The sequence below is a fragment of the Emys orbicularis genome, chromosome 17 (genome assembly GCF_028017835.1).
Source record: "Emys orbicularis isolate rEmyOrb1 chromosome 17, rEmyOrb1.hap1, whole genome shotgun sequence".
NCBI classification, from domain to species: domain Eukaryota; kingdom Metazoa; phylum Chordata; order Testudines; family Emydidae; genus Emys; species Emys orbicularis.
This window is the reverse complement of record NC_088699.1, coordinates 22,312,507-22,329,222: the sequence shown is the minus strand read 5'-3', so window position 1 is coordinate 22,329,222 and position 16,716 is coordinate 22,312,507. Positions and strand designations below refer to the sequence as shown.

The window sequence follows — 16,716 nt, the reverse complement described above, 5'->3', positions numbered from 1 at the left end:
TCTCCTCCCTGCCCCAGTGTGGCTCCTCCGCCCCCCACTCCAGTGCAGCTCCTGCCGGGGTCTGGGCTTCTCCTCCACCCCCACTCCCTCCCCCCACGTGGCTCTAGCCCCGTCTGGGGCTTCTCTTCCCCCACCCCCGCATGGCTCCTGCCGGTATCTGGAGCTTCTCCACTGCACCCAGCCCTAGCCTAGCTGGGCTCCCTTGGGTCACCTGCTACCTGCTGTGGCCGGAGTGGAGCCTAGCTGGCAGGGAGCAGCCATACACGTGGACGCCATGGCCACCAGCCCAAGAGTTGCGGGGCAGCCCTAGGCAAGCAGGGGCTGGCTGTGCTGCTGCTGATAGCCCCGCACTCCCGCTCACACCTAACCCTAAGGCTTGTGTGTGTGTGTGTGAGACTCACTCGGCCCCTGCCGGAGCAGGGAGGCAGGAAGCAGTTGATTTGAGCCTGCCTGGCAAACAGCTGAGGAGGGGAGGGGGGAGGAGCAGCCTTCCCAGCCAGAGCTGAGGGCATTAGGGTGTGCCAGGGCACACCCGGCATTCCCCGTGCGCACGCCTATGGTTATACATTAGCTTAAAGCTGCAGCAACTCACATACATTTAATGCAGTCTAAACGCTAAACACATTCTTATAATTCGAATACCTCTTTTAACAACACTAATACACAGGGGAGCAAGACTGTTTCCAGCTCTGTATTTTGCTGTGTTCAGTGGAGGCAGGGGGACCTTGGCATGAGCTGGCACCGGGTCTGCCAGCGTCACAATCTCACGCGGCACCGGCCAAGAGCAGCAGGCTCTTGAGAGAAGCCAGAGCTCAGATGAGAAAATGTATGCAGGACCGTAGCAGAGACAGCCTGCCCCCCTCAGCCTTGTCTGCAAATGGAATCCCCTGTGAAAGCAAATAATGCTGCAATCTCTCTTTTTTCTTTCACAGCAAGTGGGCACCAGTGCTGGGAAGAGCTGTGGACCCCCGGGGTTTCCCTGCCGCTGCTCATCTCCGTTACATCCCAGCCCTGCCGGAGCGAGGTGCTGCCACCCAGAACACCGAGAGTGGATACAAATCGCTATTTTGCCGGAAGACCAGCTCCCCGGGGATTTCATGGCGGTGGAGCGTTGTAGGTCTGTGCAGCCCGTAGCAGCAGAGAAACCCCCACAGAAAATTAGATCCGAGTCTAGTTTTGCTCTGAGATGTGTCTGTCAATGCTGCACAGCTCAGTGGATCCACGGCACAGCTGCTGAGTTGTCTAAAACCGTGTGGTCCTGCTTGTTCCCCTGGTTAGCTCTGCAGAGCCAACGTGCCCATGGGAGGGGAGCTGGAGTCTTGTGCATCAGTCACCACATTCGCACTTGAGTGAGCCCACTGAGGCCAGTGGGGTGTCCAATGGGGGTTACTAGGCCATCACCTGATGGCAATGGGGTACATACAGGTGATGTTAGATTGCAGGCATGCAGCAATGGGTATGTTACCTTCAGGAATGTTAAAGTTAAACAGGAAACCTCCCATTAAGAAACCCAGCACATTCAGAGCAAAGCTGAATCTGCAGAGCTGCTCAGGAAATGGGAACAATGTAGACAAACTTTTGTTTTGTTTTCTTTGAAGTTTTCAGGGGCTTTTGTTGAAAAACAGGAACCCCCAAAATGTTGAGTTATCGGTTGCTGAAAACCCCAAATGTTGGTTTTTGGCAACCCCCCTGTAGCAGGGTGGTCACCCGCTCCTGCCCTGAAGGGTTTGAAAGCAGCCCTGGAGAGAGCTGCAGCTCTGAAACCTGGGCTGATTGAGGAAGTAGCCACAGCTGTGGCCACACCCCAATCAGGCCACAGCTGGCCCTTATAAGAGGACAGTGGGCAGGGGAGGCTGGGGCAGGGCCACCTGGCCTGGCTGCTGGGAAGCTCAGGGTACCTAGAGTGAGGCAGGGCTGGGGAAAGGCCAGAGGGGCTGGGGAGCTCCAGGCTGACAACTCCCTAGGCTGCAGGGCCTTGTCCAAGGCTAGGGTTACCATACTTAAGTTTTAAAAAAGAGGACACTCCATGGGGCCCTGGCCCCGCCCCTGCCCCTCCCCCAAAGTTCCTGCTCCAACTCTGCCCCCTCCCCTGAGCATCCCGCATTCCCCTTCCTCCCTCCCTGCCACGCGAAACAGCTGCCCGAGCGCTACCGGCTTCAGGGTTTGCCGGGCAGCCCCCAGACCTGCTGCGCCCCGGGCCGGGCGCTTCCCCAGGGCAGTTGGAGCCCGGGAGGGGAAGCGCCCGGCTGGGGACGCAGGGTCTGGAGGCTGTCCGGCAAACCGTGAAGCCGATAGCGCTCGGGCAGCTCCGCTCTTCAGCTGCACAGAGCTGAGGTGTCTGGGGGGAGCAGCAGCAGTCGCCGGAGCCTGCTGTAAGGTAAGCCAGGGATGCCGGCAAAACTGGGAGTATTTTTCCCGGACATGTTCGGCTTTTTGGAAATTCCCCCCAGACGGGGGTTTGATTACCAAAAAGCCGGACATGTCTGGGAAAAACCGGACGTATGGTAACCCTATCCAAGGCCCCATAGAGGCACTGGGTTGCAGAGAGAGGCAACAGGTCCAGACCTGACCTTGCCTATGATGAGTGGCTGACACTGCAGCCCGTCCCAGGGCGCGGGGGCTAGTTGGTGACTGGCAGTAGCCCAGAGTGAGGCAAGGTGGGGATTAGAGGGTTGGGGGTTCCCCAGAGAGGGGAGACCCAGAGGCAGAGTGTGGGGGCATTGCCAGGGGGCAGCACCCCAGATAAAAGGGCACTGGGGTCTGGGAGGGACACGGGACAGCGGTAAGGCAGATCACTGGCCTGCAGAGGGTGCTCCGGAGGCTGGCGAGGTAATTCCCTGAGATGACCAGCAGGAGGTGCCGCAGGGGTGAGTCCCACATTGCTACAGCCCCCCCCAACAATTCAGGTGAAAATGGATTTTTTTGCTAGAAAAAGGCCATTTTCTCTCAACAGAAAAAATCTTGCAATGGAAAATTTTGGACCAGTGTCCGTAAACTGAAAGGGTGGAAGTTGATAGTTTGTTCCTGTCCCAGTTCAGGGATGAGCTGCACCTCTCTCAGGGCTTGTCCACAGGGCGAGTTAGTGCACGGCAAGCCAGGGTGTGAATCTAGAGCATGCTAACGTGCTGCGCACTAACTTACCATGTAGACAATTTCCCTCCAGATTTAGGTAGGCCCGACTTAGCCCTGGTACCCCTGCTCTTCTGGGGCCAGCTAACAGTCTCTTTCTCTGCAGACCCTGCGTCTCTGTGAGCTTCAGGCAGGGCCGGCTCTAACTTTTTTACCGCCCCAGGCAAAAAAGAAGAGCGCCGCCCTACCGTAACACCCCCCCAGCACCACACCGCCCAAACCCCGCCCCCCTGAGCGCCACACCGCCGAACCCCCCCCCCCGAGCGCTGCGCCGGGCCGCCGAACCCCCCCCCCCGGAGCGCCGGGCCGTCGAAACCCCCGCCCCCCCCGAGCGCCGCGCTGGTCCGCCCAAGCCCCCGCCCCCCCGCGAGCGCCTCGCCGGGTTGCTCAAACCGCCCCCCCGAGCGCCGCGCCGGGCCGCCCAAACCCCCACGCCCCCCCCCCGAGCGCCGCACTGGGGCGCTCAAACCCCTGCCCCCCCCAGCGCCGAGTCACCCAAACCCCCGTCCCCCCGAGTGCTGCGCTGCCCAAACCCCCGGCCCCCCCCGAGCGCCTCGCCGGGTTGCCCAAACCGCCCCCCCAGCACCGCGCCGGGCCGCCCAAACCCCCACGCCCCCCGCCCCCCCGAGCGCCGCACCGGGCCGCTCAAACCCCCGCCACCCACCGCCGCGCCAGGCTGCCCAAACCCCTGGAGCGCCGGGCGGGGCCAGGCCACCCAAACCCCTGGAGCGCCGGGCCGGGCCACCCAAAGCCCCAACCCCCCCGCAGCGCCGTGCCGCCGAAACACCCCCCGCGCTGCCCGGCCGAAACAACAAAAACTGTCACAGGATTGGGCCCTTACTGAAGAATGGAGAATTGTTGCTTTCAGTGGGACTGCTTTGCTTCAAACCACCAGGAGGAATTCAAAGAGGGCTCAAAGTTTGCCTTCTGCCTTTCGTTGTTTTCCTGTTTGAATGAGATCTTGTGATACAAGATGTAAAGCTCCTTTTCAGCTGCCGACGTCTGACCTTAACAAAGGACCCGGCGATGCTATAAGAATGGGGAGTGTTAAGCTGGGGATGTGGTCAGCTCCTGCTGTGTCTGCCCCGCAACCTGGACGCAACCCGTAGCAACGCAGACTTCCTTCCGGGACCTTCCCCTGTGCGAGTGTCATTCTGTGAACAGAGAGAGAGCTGTGAGGCAGGTTCCCTTAAGAAATGCAGAGTCACACCCAGACTCTGCTCATGGCAGGCAGCCATGCGGCCAGGGCAGTTACTGTGAGCGTGCTGGGAATGAAGGCACTTGTTCCGGAAATAACATAAGAACATAAGAAAGGCCGTACTGGGTCAGACCAAAGGTCCATCTAGGGCAGTTACTGTGAGCGTGCTGGGAATGAAGGCACTTGTTCCGGAAATAACATAAGAACATAAGAAAGGCCGTACTGGGTCAGACCAAAGGTCCATCTAGCCCAGTATCTGTCTACCGACAGTGGCCAATGCCAGGTGCCCCAGAGGGAGTGAACCTAACAGGCAATGATCAAGTGATCTCTCTCCTGCCATCCATCTCCATCCTCTGACGAACAGAGGCTAGGGACACCATTCTTACCCATCCTGGCTAATAGCCATTTATGGACTTAGCCACCATGAATTTATCCAGTCCCCTTTTAAACATTGTTATAGTCCTAGCCTTCACAACCTCCTCAGGTAAGGAGTTCCACAAGTTGACTGTGCGCTGCGTGAAGAAGAACTTCCTTTTATTTGTTTTAAACCTGCTGCCTATTAATTTCTTTTGGTGACCCCTAGTTCTTGTATTATGGGAATAAGTAAATAACTTTTCCTTATCCACTTTCTCAACATCACTCATGATTTTATATACCTCTATCATGTCCCCCCTTAGTCTTCTCTTTTCCAAACTGAAGAGTCCTAGCCTCTTTAATCTTTCCTCATATGGGACCCTCTCTAAACCCTTAATCATTTTAGTTGCTCTTTTCTGAACCTTTTCTAGTGCTAGAATGCTCTCCTCTTTGGAGTGAAATCGGGTCTCTTGAACGCAGGAGGCTGACAGAGCTGCCTGGGCCCAGGCACGATGCTGCGGGGCTGCTGCTGTGGGCACTTGCCTCCCCCAGCTCTGACAACACACCTCAATCGGACCTACATCTTGTGCTATTGCAATCTGTGGTCCCCCAACACAGACTGGTCCATACACCATGACCATGGCCTGCCACGCTCCCAGCTACTCCAGCACAGCTCCCACCCGCTCTGCCAATGCACTGCTGTCCGAGGTTAGAGTATCCCCTGCCAGTCCAATTCTGCTCCCTCCTCCCTGCCCCAGCTCTGCCAAAGCACCTGCCTGCTGCCTGTAGGGCCAAGTCCCTGCTAGCCCAGCGCTGTGGAAGTACAGAAACGTCTCACTGCTACAGATATTACCATTAGCCAACAGCGGCACCTAGCACCAGCTGCCCCTTAGTAACTCTCTAGCCAAACCTTGTTAATTTGGGGAGTGACTATTGTTGTTTGGTTATTTGCTAATTTGCAAACAACCCCCGCTCCCTCCCCCAGTAGGGTGACCAGATGTCCCGATTTTATAGGGACAGTCCCGATTTTTCACATTTGCTGTCTGGTCACCCTATCCCCCAGGAAGTTGCACACATGATAAAGATAGGCGAGGACAACATATCCCACAACGCACTCTGTTCCTTTAGGTTGATATATGAATGTTCCACAGTGTTTTTAGCATGATCTTAGCCCTGCGAGTCCTCACTACATCCTCTGCTACTAAAACTCTGCTACCAAGCGGGACGGTTGGTGGAGACCAAAAACTGGGTCTGAGAATCATCAGGTTTGTGGATAAAGGGCAAGCGATTGTTTTGGTCAACCCGGTACGTCGACCACACTCTGATATTTACCTCCTGGCCGGATGGGGGCAAGTGGCACCCTGAGTAGGTCACTCGGGAAGCATTTGGTTGACGTTCTTTCTGGAACACAGGGGTCTTTATGGCTGTAGCTGGGGCTCACAACTGGGAGGAAGAGAAAAGGAATTAATACTAATACCTCGCTGTGATATAGCACTTTTCATCCATAGATCGCTAAGCACTTTACAGTGGAGGTCAGTGTCCCCTTTGTACAAACAGGGAAACTAAGGCACGCAGCAGGGAAGTGACTTGCCCAAAGTCACACAGCTGGCTAGTGCCAGGACTAGAACCCAGGTGTCCTGCAGCTTAGTCCAGAGCTGTATCCACTAGGTGACACTGCCTCCGACAGGGCTTAGTGCCCTTGATAACAATGGATAGCTGCATGGAATGTAATATATGAACAGGGGGTTAAGGCTGTGCTCCTTAGTAGCCAAACTAAACGGGGGATGCTCTGATGGTCACACACACTGCTTCCCGTCCCAGGTTAGTTGCTGTTTTGCATGGAAGGGGTTCTGCCTTTGTCTGGCACAAAGAAATGTCAGATTCCCAGAGTGACTGTGTGAACTCGGTTGAGTCATTTTGCCTCTTTGTGGCTCAGTTTCCCGGTCAGCAGCACAAGGCTCTGGATGCTACCACTCCTGCCACGGGGCGTGAAGCTTCATTAATGAATATTGGTGAAAGCCTTTCGTCCCCTCAGCTGAAGGGCGGGCGGGCGGCTGTGGCGTTTGGTGCACTTCGGAGCACAGAATGTTTCCCCTGCTTTACAGCTGGGATCTGAGCCCCAGCCTGAGCATGTCAAAGCCGCCCAGCAGATTTGTATGTCCCTCTCGCTCAATTTAGCACCTGACCGAGCTGGGCCAGGCGCTGAGCAGGACACCGGCCCTTTGCCTGGACTAAAACATGGGCTGGGGTTTAGGTCAGGTGGATCTAATGTGGATCAGCTACACCTGCTCCTAGTGAAGATGCAGGTAAGAGCTTTAGCTCCGTGGTGGCTGGTCGAGGTGTGGCGTGGTCAGGAGCCAAGGCCGGACCTGGGACAGCTGAATCCAGCTCATGGGGTGGGGTGCAGAGGAAACGGATGGGGGAAGAGGAGCTGGGGAGGGGAGAGGAGAGGAGGGCAGAACCATTTTGGGGTGAGAGCAAGACAGGAGCTGGACTCTGTGGGACAGTGAAGGGGGAGAGGTGGATTTGGGGACTGGGGAGGAGGTGGGCTGGATGGACTGGGAGGAGGGGGAGTGTGGGGGGTGTCTGCCCCACCCCCATGTTAGAGGGGGCTGCAGCAGGCCAGTGCACCTGTGCAGCCCGTCAGCCAATAAGAGAAGGGCTTATTGGGACCCTATCAGGGCCCAGATTGGAGACAGCCAATCCGGGACAGGCTCAGCCCTATAAGAAGGCTGCTCAGAGAGAGGAGAGGCAATTTGTCCCAGGCCTTTGAGAGGGGAAGGTCTGGTTCCACAGCTGGGAGACTAGCACCCGGGACAGCGCAGGGCTGGGCAGGCCCAGGGGAGGAGAAGGGAACTCCAGCCCGGTGTCTGCCAGGCTGCAGTCCCTGAGGGGAAGGGCCTAGCCGGTGCGAGGGGCCGAAGGGGAAGCGGCCCAGGGACGTGGACAGACGGAGGGAGAGAATGAGGGTAGGACGGCTGCCACTAGAGGGTCCCTGGGTTGGGACCCAGAGTAGTGGGTCGGCCTGAGTCCCCCTTTTCCCCCCCTTGCAGTACACCCAGCCATCGACCATAGGGAGCAGCCAGTATAGACTACACCAGATCCCTGACAAGAAGGATTAGACTTTGGGGTGTGTGGTTGGACATGGTGGTGGGGGCATTGACTGCTGATTGACCCCCCGCCCCGGAAGGGGGTGTGGACGGACTAAGGGGCACTGCTGGAGGGCAGTGGTCCAGAAGAGGACACCGCGAGTTGGGAGCGACGCGGGCTCAGAAGCCAATTGAGGGCAAGACGACGGATGGGACACCACCAGAAGGGGGCGCTCCACTGGACAGAGCTAATTCCCGAGACAACCAGTTGGAGGCGCTGCGGTGGTGAGTCCCCAACCCCGTCACAGGGAGGTAGTGAGAGCCAGATGGGGTCCTAGGGGAGGGAGGGATTTGGTCGTGGTGGGAGGCCGAGGACTTTGATTTTGTGGTGGGGAGAAAGGAGGGAGGGGTAATGGCAGGGGGAGGGGATGAGGTGAATTTTGTGGGGTGGGGGGAGGATGGGCTGGGTCCATCTAGTCCCCGCCCACACATCCCTTCCTCCCATGCCCCCGCCCACACCCCCCTTTCTCTCACCGAGCCCTTGACCACATCTGCCTTCCTGACCTCCAGCCCCCTGCCCAGACCATTTAGCTACCTGCCCTAGCTCACAAGCCCCTGAGATGCTCTGGGAACCTAGGGCGTCCTCCCCCCCGCCCCCAGACGAGACCCCCGCAGTAAGTTACTTAGCTGATGTCTGTGCCGGTGGGGTGCGCTCCCAGCTCCTGGCTCCGTGGCTCAGCCTTCAGGGGCTGTGCGTCGTAGCCGCCCTGTGCGTCCGTCACTGGAGATGCTGCAGAGAGACGTCTTCTCATCACCTTCCTCCCGTCGATGGGCCAGAGTCCGTGTGCATCTCTAAGGATGCGGATCTGCTACCGACCCTCCATGCGTCTGGGCGGTGGCGAAGGCTTTAGGCTGGGTCTTGGCAGGGCGAAGGCTGGGTCCCGGCAGGGCGAAGGCTGGCTGATGGCGTCAGTTCTTTCCCTGTCCCTGGTGGCTGGGTGCGGTGCGGCGACAGCCCTATGGAGGGGTGGGGCTCGGCGTTGCTGTCTGGGGCTCTGCTGGCATCCGGCAGGGCCTTGCTGCGGGAGCTGCAGGTTGCTCCTCCGGCCGGGCTGGGGGAGGGGAGGGAGCCTGGCAGCTCCGGTTCGGCCTGTTGGCCCCGGGGGGGAGCCTGGTGTGGATCTGGCGCGCTGGGCTGGGATGCCGTTGGCCTGGCACTGCTGGAGCTGCCAGTTCTCAGCCCTGATGCTCGTAGCGCTGGCGTTTCCCAAGCAGGGGCCTGGGTGTATCACGGTGAGTCCCAGAGCTCGTTGTCCTGGCCTCACGTGGAGATCGGGTCTGGCTGGCAAGCCGGCAGCGGGCAGGGCTTCCTAGCAGGGGGCAGTGACTGGCGTGTGTGCCCGGACCCGCTGCTGGCTGTGGTCGCAACCCTGTGTATTCGGGTCTCCGCTGGCAGAGTCGTCTCTGGTCTCAGCCAGCAGCTGGGCTCCCCCGGCGCGTCCTTGCCAGGCCTATCTGGCAGCCTTGCGTGGGCGCCGTATCTCTCCCCCACACTTGCTGCACTCGCGGCCTCCACGTCGCCGTCTCTTCCGGGGCGGCTCTCCCGCCCTGAGCTGCCCCAGCACCCGGTAGTAGACGCGGCAGCTGAAGCCTTCGCGCAGCCCCTGCTTCACATGCTGGGTCAGGGCCTCCAGGCTGGGGAAGACTCGGCAGCAGGCCAGGCAGCGCAGGCCCTGCTCGGGGGTGAGGAGCCACTCAGGGGGCGCTCCCATGGGCTGCTGCGGAGCCTCCTCTGCTGGCCCCCCCACGCCGCTCTCTGCCTCGGGGTCCACGTCCCCCAGATCGGACCTGGTGTGGGAGCTGCTCAGGTCCGAGCCGGCAAAGCTTTCTCCTCCGCTGTAATTGGCCTTAAAGATGCGGGGGCGCTTCCTAATGGTTCCAAAGCCAGCCCCGGTCTCCCAGGCCACCGAGACGCCGTTCACAGCCCTGATCTTCATGTAGAACAGGGACTTTTCTTCTCCCTCCCCCTCGGCCTCTCTGACACGGGCCGAGCGCTTTCTCTTCACGCCCGCGCCGGGTGGATCCCCTGGGGGCTGTGCACACAGGCGGTTGGAGGCCGCAGGCTGCACGCCGCGGGCGGAGGTGTGGCTGGTGACGGATGTGGCCGTGGAGGTCTGCTGGTTTGGGTCCCTGGGGCCTGCAGAGGCAGAGACCCCCTGCTCTGCTGTTTCCCCAGGAACGGAGCTCCCGGCAGAGACCCCCTGACGAGGGGGCGACTCCCCTGATCTCTGCGACTCTGAAAGCAGAATGAAAGCCTAACTCCTGCGGCCATCGCCCCCTGCGGTGCGTCCCCCTCCGGCTCCCAGGACTCTGCACTGGCATCTCTACATGGAAGAGCCATTTCGTGCCCCCAGATATCTCCTCTTCCTGGTGTCTCCTTCACCCTTGGGGGGGGGGGGGGTGTCTGTGTCTCCCCCTTCCTCTTTTCCATTTAACCATTTAGAGGGCTCTGTCTCTCCCCACTTGGAGTCTGTTTCCCCCACTGTGCCCTGGTGGGGTCTGTTTCTCTCCCCCTCCCGCTTTCAGACCTCCCTGAGGCAGGCAGAGAGAATTCGAGTTCATCCTTTACCTAGGACCCCCGCCAGCCTCTCCCCCGAGTGTCCTGTGGGCCCAGGGAACGTCCTGCTCACCTGACCCCTCCTGGGCAGCTCCAGGATTCGTCTCTGGGGCTTCAGCAGGAAGCCCCTGGCTGTGCACCATGGTCCTGGCTCTGGGGACTCAGGCCAAGGCTGGTGCCTGTCACAATCCTCAAAACCTCCTGGATTCTCTGTCCACCACCAGCCAGGAGGTCCGGGTCTCTGCTGGGGAAGGGATGGCGGTTCTGTCCAATTCTCCTGCTAAATCTCCAGATCTCACAGTGCAGGCAGCAGAGACAGGATCACGATTGACCTGAGCCAAGGGTTTGATCCAAACGGCATCAGACTGTTTGGATCCAAACGGCATCAGACTGTTTGGATCCAAACGGCATCAGACTGTTTGGATCCAAACGGCATCAGACTGTTTGGATCCAAACGGCATCAGACTGTTTGGATCCAAACGGCATCAGACTGTTTGGATCCAAACGGCATCAGACTGTTTGGATCCAAACGGCATCAGACTGTTTGGATCCAAACGGCATCAGACTGTTTGGATCCAAACGGCTCAGAAGTTCTGAGCTGGGTGAGGTCATTGTCATCCCAGCTGGCAATGCTCAGTTCCGTGCGAGCTGCTCTCGGGTCCAGCCGACCCTCCTCGAGTCCCGTCCAGGGAGGGCCGAGTTAATTTGGTCCCAGCCAAACCACTCAGCTGGGTCTATGCTGCACAAGGCCAGGGTGGGCCCATCCGGGGTCCGATCAGGGAGGTTGGTGCCATATCAGCCTCTGGCTTTGTGCTGGCACAGACTGAAGAGCAGGACCATTCATATTACTGTTGATTTGTGTTACGGTAGCGCCAAGAGGCCCAGTCAGGACCAGGGCCATTGCTGGGAGCTGCCCACACCAGAGTGAGAGACGGTCCCTGCCCCGATGAGCTGCCAGTCTAAACAGACAAACAGAAATAGACAGACAGCAACTCCGAACCCAGCACACCGTAGGCAGCCCGGCCCCAGCACAGAGCTCCTTTGAGATGCCTCCCCCAGCCCGTTTTAATCCCCCAAACCACCACTCTCCGCTGCCCACGTGCCCCAGGCAGGCCTCCTTGCTGTGCCGCCATTCACCCCACCCTGCCCCCACAAATAGAGCTGCAGGCTCCATGTGGGGAAGAAGAGATGGGGGGCCAAGCGTACCCTGGTCAGGAGCCACCTAATGGTGGCTCCCGGCTGCTTTTCTTCCTCCCCCTGGAGGCCTCTGAGACCCCCACCAGGATCTAGCTGTCCCTAAAGAGACACCAAATCAACAAAGGCCTCTCAAGGCTTAACTCATGCCAACCCCAGCCAATGCCATGTAACTGCCACCTGCACCCAACCCCACCTCCACTTCCAGTCCCAAGGGACCTGAACCCCTGGTCAGAAGTGTGATGTCCACCAGTGGCTCCTCACACCCCGATACACCTGCCCCCCTGTCCCTGAGCTCCCCAGCCCTGGGCACTCTGGCCTATGGATGGCCCCATCGCCGACAGGCACCAAGGTCTCCCCAGTCTCTGGGACGTTAATACTGAATCTTTTCTTCTGGGGAGATTCTCTCCTTGCAGTTCCCATCCAGCCCTGTTGTAAGTCAGAGACCGGCCAAGGCCCCTGGGGCAGAGCTGTGGGGGGGATCCCAACCCAGCTGCCTCTGGTGAAGGGCAGGTCTTCTAGCTGGAGGGGGCTTGCCCCAGGCACCCACCAGGGGGCGCCTTTCCAGCTGTGCAGTGCAGCTGTTCTCCTCCTTCCCCCCCACCCCTGCAGCCAGGCTGCAGGTAATGGACGTGGTTATGAGTGGAAAGTGCCAAAATAAATGCTCTGGGTAAGAAGTCGGTGATGCACATCCCAGCCCCTTTCTAGTAGCTGATGGCTAAGAGCTGTGGCATCGCGGTATGAGCCGCATGTAGGGCAGGCCCTTGGGGGCCACCAGCTGGTGTATAGTCACTTTCTGGTGTGAAGCTGGGAGAGAGCTCCCGCCCCCCAGGCTACACTGAAAAAAACTGATTGGCTGGGGGAGTGCCACTCAAACACACAGCGTTAACTCTGACCCTGGGGGTGGGGGGTTGAATGAATGGTGTGGGGCAGCCTGGGAAATTTGGAAAGAAAACAGAGAAGCTGCAGGACAGGAGCCCTGAGCTGGGGCAGGGCGGGAGCTGCTGGCAGGAGAGCCGGCTGCTGGCAAAAGGGTATTTGTGTAAACTCTCAGCCTTCAGCAGACAGGAGCTGAGACCAGTAACCAACCCACTAGGCTGAGCTCACCCAGCCCGCCAGCACCACCCAGATCACGGGCCGGCTGGGCTGACCCCAGGGGGAGGGGGTTGCATTGGCACGGGGCAGAGAGTCTGTGTGTGTCGAGCCAGGCGTGCCCCTACTGGGGATCCTGGCCTGGGTCTGCTCCGGGCTTTGCCCGGGTCACAGAACAGTGTTGTGCTGTTGTGTGGTGGTCGTTCCAGGGGTTAACTCTGACCCCCTAGGAGGGGAGTTGATGTTTGCGCAGAGGCGCGTGGCTGGGACCTCTGCTCCAGGCCTGTCAACCCCCACCTGACATTACTCAAACGGTTTCCTGATCACCTGTGAATATTACTGCACAATATTCCTTTTCCACTGGGCGTTTCCTTGTTCTGTTGGGGACAGCGACCTTGGTGTGAAAGCTGCCGTCTCTCCCTGTTGGAGGAGTGAGACCCCGCGCCCCATTCCACTGCCAGGCTGTCTCTCCATTCACACCCTAGTATTTCATGGCGGGATAGTTGGTCACCTGCTCCTTGATACGTTGCAGGCTACATCATGCTAAAGCGCCCATGTCCAGCCTGCAGCTTTGTCCCGTAGTCGTCTCGGGGTCACGTACATATCCGAGGCTTGGAAGAAATGTTGACAGACCCATAAAACTCCTAGTTCCCTCTGAACTGATTGAATATCTTCAGGTGTTGGCATCTGCTGCTGACGTACGCCATGTGCATCGGCCTAGTGTATTTCTAGCAGCGGAAAGACCTGCTTGGGTGTGGCAGGTGGGGGGGTTCTGCTCCTTGCCAATTCCTGCATCTGTTGGGAAAATCAAAGGTGTCTTTCAAACTGATGGGTCCTGCCAGGTTTCTAGGTGTCTTTGAGCAGTGTCCTCATCCTGACAAAGCAGGTGCCATGTGGGTCTGTCTGGTAGATTTCTGTGCATGGGTGGCGGGTATAAGCTGGGGTGGGCTCAGCTCGGATCAGTGGCCTGGAGCTTGGGTCAGCTGGCGCAGGGTGGCCAGGGCCAGCTGGTGGCTGGGGCAGCTGGGATGGTTCAGCCAGGGCTCCTCTGTCTGTGCTGGGAGGTGGGGCCTGTGAAAGTGAAATGAATTCTATTAAAGAAATAGAATGAATTAAAGAATGCTGTATGTACCTTTAAATAGAAATGAGAAATGCTGCCATCCAGGTGTCAGGAAAGCAGACATTAAGATAGAACAATGGCTCCACTTAAGGGCAATTGGTGAAGCATTAGCCTTAGATGGATAAGAGTTAGTAAGGAAGCAGGATATGCATATTGTGCCCCAGGTAAATTTTACAATTTTGCTCTTTGTCCCTTTGTTTAGTTCGCGCCCTTTTATCTGTATAAATAAGACTGTTTGGCTCTTGCATGGGGGCTCACATTATCTGAATGTATTAGCAGAGCGCTGTGCTAATAAAACAGAGTGGTCTGACAAATTGTGAGTCCTGAGTCTGACTTTGTCAGGCCTCGGCTCCGGCGGGTGATGGGGGTGGAAGATGCAGGGTGGAGCGGGGCCTCGGGCGGAAGGGGTGGGCCCGGGGCTCTCGCGTCCCTGAAGTGGAGGTTCACACGCCACCTGTGCTTGTGTGTCTCTGTGATGTCATCTTTGGGGCGGGGATTGTCTGCACTTTCCTCTGGGAGGCTCAGGTGCCTGTCCCCCGTCAGGCATTGTACAAACAGTCCATGCTACAGAGGGGAGAACAGAGGGGTAGGAATGGGGCATGCTGGGGAAGAGGTGGGGCCAGGGCAGGGATTTGGGAAGGGGTCCAATAGGGGCAGGGAGGGGGAGAGATCTTTACTGGACACGCTTAGGCAAGGCTGCAGAGTTTGTGAGAGGTGCCTGGCCCCCGCTTACGTCCCTGAGCCCCTGGTGACACAGCGAACGAGGTTCTCCGGAAGCATGGCCCTCTTTGGCCCAGGTCAGGGGAGATCTACATTGTGGGCTGTAACACTGAACTGGTTATTCTTCCATATTCCCCAACATGAGACTGGGGAGGCCTGGGGGTAACTGAAAGCAGACTTCGGGGCTTATTGGCCCTAAGTCTTGCTGCTTTCCTGTGTTTTCTAAGTATCACTCCCTATTAGTCTTTAGTACTTAGTGTACCTTTTTATTTGGCTATGCTTGCTTCTCATTCCTCTTTGGCCATAGAAGAGCTATCCTTTGAGCATCATCTATGTCCCATAGGATCCTCCTGTGCTGGATTAGGGCTCGATCTGCACAATTTATGAATTCTGCTTGATATTGTGAAGCTGATTATGCAAACCTGCTGTATTGTGAATGTCTCTCTACCAGTGGAGCCAGTACTGCTGACAGGCCCTGGAGCACATATGCACCCAACAGATGCATTAAGAAGGTGCTTAGGACTTAACGACCCTATTCAGGTGTAAACATCTGGGATAATGAGTGAGCTGCACCCTTAGGAAACCAGTTTAGCTGACTCTAGGAGGGAAGGGGAGGGTAGGTAGGAGCATTGGAAAACTGTACCAGGAGCAGAACGAATAAGAGTCCTACAGGAAGAGAAAGCACTGGGCAGGAAAGAGCAAGGTTACAGAAGCTAGGTAACGGGGCTCCAGCGAGAGAGGTCACTCAGCACCGGGGCTTGAATTGTGCCGGAACACTCCGGAACGCCATTCTAGCACCTTCTTGAAGAGCTGCAATGGCATTTGGGTACTGCCAGTATCACTTAGCGGTGGCATTGGAAGCATGTTCCAGTACTTGTCTTTTTTTTTTTTTTTTTTTTTTTTAAAAGGACTGGAGCACTTCTCAGTATGTAGCAGCCTCATGCCCACTTTCCTGAACCAAATTGAGAATACAAACTGTAGTATTTATATCTAGCAAAAAGGCATTGCAAATTGAACCTTGCTAAGTTTTACAATCAATAACCAAGACAATCAAATCATACATTAATTCTTATGGGACATTATAAAATCCTGCTCCTACATATCCCCCTTTTGACACTAAGATTATTAATCGCCAGTGTCACTTCTTATTTAGTCCACGTAATAGAAAATACTGGGAGGTGATATGGGCCTGTGGCTCTAGCTTTGCATACATTTGTTTTATTCTACAGCACATTCCAAACATTTCAATTAAACACATACAATTTAAAACCAAAACCAATTAGGGGTAGTAACATTAGTATGCCAGTAGTTGTGGGAGACCATTCAGAAAATATGTTATACCAATGGTAAGCTGTTATGTCTTTCTGCAGTGGCAATTCTTAACATGTCCCCATTTGTGTGTATAATATGAATGGTTCAGTTTCCCACATTGCCTTTTTGTTTTGTTTTTAGGAACTATGTTACCTTTTTATCTTTTAAACAGATGATTGGTAACTTTCTGCCATCCAATGCCAAGATTGAGAGAGAACTCAGCTAAATCAGTGCTTATAGTAAGCAGAGACTTTATTTGTTTCGGTATTAGGTTGTCCTGTAGCTGGTATCAGCTTTTTCTGAAAGACCATAACATTTTTCTACCCCTTTTTGGGTGGCATTTATTATTGCTTAAAATATTCCTTTCTTGCACAAATACCCTTGCTGATTGCAGGCAAAACAAGAGCAATTAACTCCATATTTTCCTGTGTTTTTGTTCTATAGGCAGGCCAGGTTTCAATGGCTTCTATCTTTTAAGGGTTATGGGGAAATTATTTCACTGTTCAGTCATTAAATCCATGTGTACCTCAGTTTCTCTTTCCATACAGCAGACCAAGTTTGTAATGTTTTTCCTGCTGTGTTAAGCTTTTAGTTTATTTACAGGTAATAGCTGAGAAGCATCATTACCAAAAAGGATTTTTCCAAAAAAATCCTACACACTATACATTGTTACAGGGGTACTTATTAACATTCAACTCATTTCAATTAAAGGTATCTTGTTATACCGTGCCTTTTATTTAGACAATTTGTTTGCTGACCAGGTATGTCCTTTATCTGTAGCTGCTTTGTGTTGGCAGTTCCCCCCCCCCCCCCACACACCCTTCATCAATCAGTTAGGTAATTTGCATCAACACAGACTTAGCTTTTGGATTCAAAGCCATCAGCAGACACA

At 56.3% G+C, this 16,716-nt stretch overlaps 1 protein-coding gene across 1 annotated transcript; it reads right to left on the bottom strand.

The window, feature by feature from the left end:
• Positions 1-9,281: 9,281 nt before the first annotated feature.
• LOC135891036 (protein FAM170B-like) lies at positions 9,282-10,530 on the bottom strand. The gene is made up of 2 exons (XM_065418525.1): positions 10,461-10,530; positions 9,282-10,066 (listed from the first exon to the last, which is right to left on the bottom strand). Exons 1-2 carry the CDS (start codon positions 10,528-10,530, stop codon positions 9,282-9,284), a joined length of 855 nt encoding a protein of 284 aa, XP_065274597.1.
• Between the last annotated feature and the right edge of the window lie 6,186 nt (positions 10,531-16,716).

Excerpts from the sequence above, each read along its gene's own strand:
- LOC135891036 (XM_065418525.1), bottom strand. The coding sequence starts at position 10,530 with ATGGTGCACAGCCAGGGGCTTCCTGCTGAAGCCCCAGAGACGAATCCT. Across the intron at positions 10,067-10,460 it reads AGCTGCCCAGGAGGGGTCAG|AGTCGCAGAGATCAGGGGAG; the intron begins GTGAGCAGGACG and ends TTCTGCTTTCAG.